This window comes from Rhincodon typus, chromosome 1, assembly GCF_021869965.1.
Source record: "Rhincodon typus isolate 14 chromosome 1, sRhiTyp1.1, whole genome shotgun sequence".
NCBI classification, from domain to species: Eukaryota; Metazoa; Chordata; class Chondrichthyes; order Orectolobiformes; family Rhincodontidae; genus Rhincodon; species Rhincodon typus.
In genome coordinates, this window is record NC_063332.1 from 162,657,396 (window position 1) to 162,660,772 (window position 3,377).

Consider the following 3,377-nt stretch of genomic DNA (forward strand, 5'->3'; position numbering starts at 1 on the left):
TGCCCCACACTCTCTCTCTCCCCCTGTTGCCCCACACTCTCTCTCTCCCCCTGTTGCCCCACACTCTTACCATATTTGCACTCTCCATCGTGGGTTTTGTGGATTTTCCCCTGGAGCCGGTGGACGGACAGCCAGCTGGCCAGGTGCAGGGCGCAGATGGTGGGGTAGGTGCTGCCGTCCGAGCCGCACACCGGGTAGTCGTGCTTGCAGACGCAGAAACCGGTGCCTTCCTGCTCCTCTTGCTCCTTCCCCGGCCGCTGACCGTCCGCCGAGGTCAGGCACACGTAGCCCGGGGCACAGCGGCCGTGCTGCAGCCCCGCTCCCCCGCACAGCTCTCCCTGTACCCCCAGGCACCGCTCACAGCAACCGCACTCGTCCTTGGCCCGGAGCTCGGGCACTTGGCACTGGACAGGCGGGCAGGAGCTAACCTGGCAGGGACCGCACTCGGCTCGCACTCCGTGGCCCCAGCACATCGCCCCCAGCAGCAGCAGCAAACCCCGTTCCATGCCGCCGATTCACCCGCTTCCAGAGTGACTGACACCCACCCAGTACACCGGCTCTTAGCTCCGTCCCCCATCATTCATTATTCATGTGCATCTCCGATTGGACCAGTGTCAGATCCCAAATAAACCCTCCTCAGCACATTCCCAATCAGTGATTCACCACTTCACCACATAACCAGCAAAGTCTCTCTAGAGGCTTTCCTGTTCATCTCAACTCCACCTGCCGCTCCCCTCTCCTCTCGACTGTGTGTGCGACACACAGTGTACACATCCCACTCTCTGATTGTGTGTTGCAACAGCGTGCACACATCTCACTCACTTACAGTGTGACATACCGTGTACACAATCCACTCTGTGTGTGGGACTCACCGTGTATACATCCCACTCACAGTCGGTGTGTGTGACACACCGTATACACACCCCTCTCAACTGTGTGTGCAATACCGTGTACACATCTCACTGACTGTGTGTGCGACACACTGTGTACACATCCCATTCAATGTCTGTGTGTGCCACACACCGTATATATATATCCCACTCACTGTGTGTGTGCGACACACCATGTACACATGCCACTCACTGACTGTGGGGCACACTGTGTACACAGCCCACTCACTGACTGTGGGACACACTGTGTACACACCCCACTCACTGACTGTGTGCAACACACCATGTAGACTTCCCACTCACTGATTGTGTGTGAGACGCACCCTGTACGCATCCCACTCACTCACTGTGTGTGAGAGACACACCGTGTACGCATCCCACTCACTGTATGTGCAACACACCACACCGTGTACACATCCCACTCACTGACTCCACCCCCTTTCCTGTCAGGTCAAGTGCTGCTGTGGGAGAAGGTTTTCAACAACTTTGTCTGACAGTTCATGTAATAAGTTTTTATGGCCCATGAGATGAAAATGATAACTTTTCAATTTTCCTTAAATAGCACCTCAAGATAGTCAGGTATTGCAAATAGACAAAAGGGTATCTCCACCCCCAAAGTCCTTTACTGTCAACCAAGTAACATTTGAAGTATAGTCACTGATATATTGAGGAAACTGGACAGCCCATTGTGTACAATCATCTCTTACTATGGATTACAAGATTATTTGTTACTATCAAAAACCATGTTGTTTTAGGCTAAAATAAATTAACTAGGACTCTGGGACAACTCCTTAGCTCATCAGAAAGTGCATGGAATAAAAAGAGAAAATGCTGATCAGGTCTAGCAGAACCAATGAAAGCAGAGGCAGAGTTACTGTGTCAGAGTGATAACCTTTCATTTGTGCCATGGAACATTTCACATCCCCTGATCGGGCAGAGGTGAAAGATGGGACACCCAACTGTGCAGCACCGCCTCAGCATTGCACTAAGATATGTGGTGACCCATATGCTACTGTTTTAGTGTTGGCAGACGGTACCTGATCATTTAAAGGGGTCATAGAAAGGAGTCTCTGGGGATTCTGTGCTATGAGGGCTGTGGTGAAACAAGTGAGGGAGGGTTCATAGACATACACCTTATTGGCATTAATGGGAACATTGAATGGAATATGGCTCCTGGTGAATGTGACATAAGGGCTGAGCAATTGAGTGGGATTTCAGTAATTCCACGTAATGGAGGCCAAGTTGGAAAGATTGTGACATTGAATGTGTTGCCACATGGAAAGTAATGCAAGTGCTTTTAGCTATGTGAATGTATCTTTGTTGTATCGACAATGTAAAGTGAAATTTACATTTTTGTTTGAAATATCATTCAGCTGTTAATTAATGCTTGAATTAGGTTGATTTTAGTTAGTTTGTTACAGTAAAAGTTATAAAAAGTGAAATCTTTGGAGATGCACACATTTCTGCAATTGGGCTCCATAGCCACTGCAGGAAACACAACAGATAAATCTCTGCACTCTGAAATTAAAGTAAAACTGACCAGTGAAGAGGGCCATCTCAAGATTGTCAAGCAAATCTTCTAATAAGCCGCTAGTGGGGATCTTCTTTTTCATCAAAAACACATGAAATAGATGGAACATCTGCCATGCTTTGAATTGATTTGATTTATTGTAGTCACATGTACCTAAGTACAGTGAAAAGCTTTGTTTGCGAGCAGTACAGACAAATCATAGCAAGCAAAGACATACAGATCATAAGGTGCTTAGACAGAGGTTACAACTGCAAAGGAGGTGTGCAAAGCAATATCAGCATTAACAAGGTCAACATTATTTGAAGGTAGAGAGTCCATTCAGCAGTCTAATAACAGCAGGGAAGAAGCTGTTCTTGAAACTGTTGGTGCGTGTGTTCAAGCTTCTGTATGGTCAGCCTGATGGAAAAGATTGGAAGAGAGCATTACCAGAGTGGAAGGGGTCTTTGATGATGTTGGCAATATTTCCGCGGCAACGAGAAGTGTAAAATCGAGTCCATTGATGGGAGGTTGGCTTCCATGATGGTCTGGGCTGTGCACACAAATTTCTGGGTTTCTTATGGTCCTGGACAGAGCAGTTACTGTACCAGGCTGTTGTGCACCCAGATAAAATGCTTTCCATAGCATACCTCTAAAGGTTGGTGAGGGTCCTTATGGACATGCCGAATTTCCTAAGCCACTTGAGGAAGAAGAGACGGTGTTGTGCCTTCTTGACTGTCACATCTACTTGGGAGGTCCAGGACAGATTTTTGGTTATCATCACCTCTAGCAACTTGACACTCTTGACCCTCTCCACCTCAGTTCCGTTGATACAGATAGAGGTGTGTCTTCCTCCCTTCCTCTTGTAGTCAATGATCTGTTCTTTTGTTCTGCCGACAATGAGAGAGACGTTCTTTCCACTGCACCACAAGACCAAGTATTCTATCTCCTTCCTGTCTTCTGACTCTTCATTGTTTGAT

At 47.7% G+C, this 3,377-nt stretch overlaps 1 protein-coding gene across 1 annotated transcript in view; it reads right to left on the bottom strand.

The window, feature by feature from the left end:
• LOC109918762 (insulin-like growth factor-binding protein-like 1) overlaps nucleotides 1-702 on the bottom strand; it is a 53,768-nt gene extending 53,066 nt beyond the window's left edge. Inside the window, exon 1 of the mRNA XM_048597007.1 lies at nucleotides 71-702. Coding sequence (XP_048452964.1) covers nucleotides 71-506 — 436 coding nt within the window. The 5' untranslated portion in view covers nucleotides 507-702. The remainder of the gene's footprint in view (nucleotides 1-70) is intronic.
• Nucleotides 703-3,377: the final 2,675 nt, after the last annotated feature.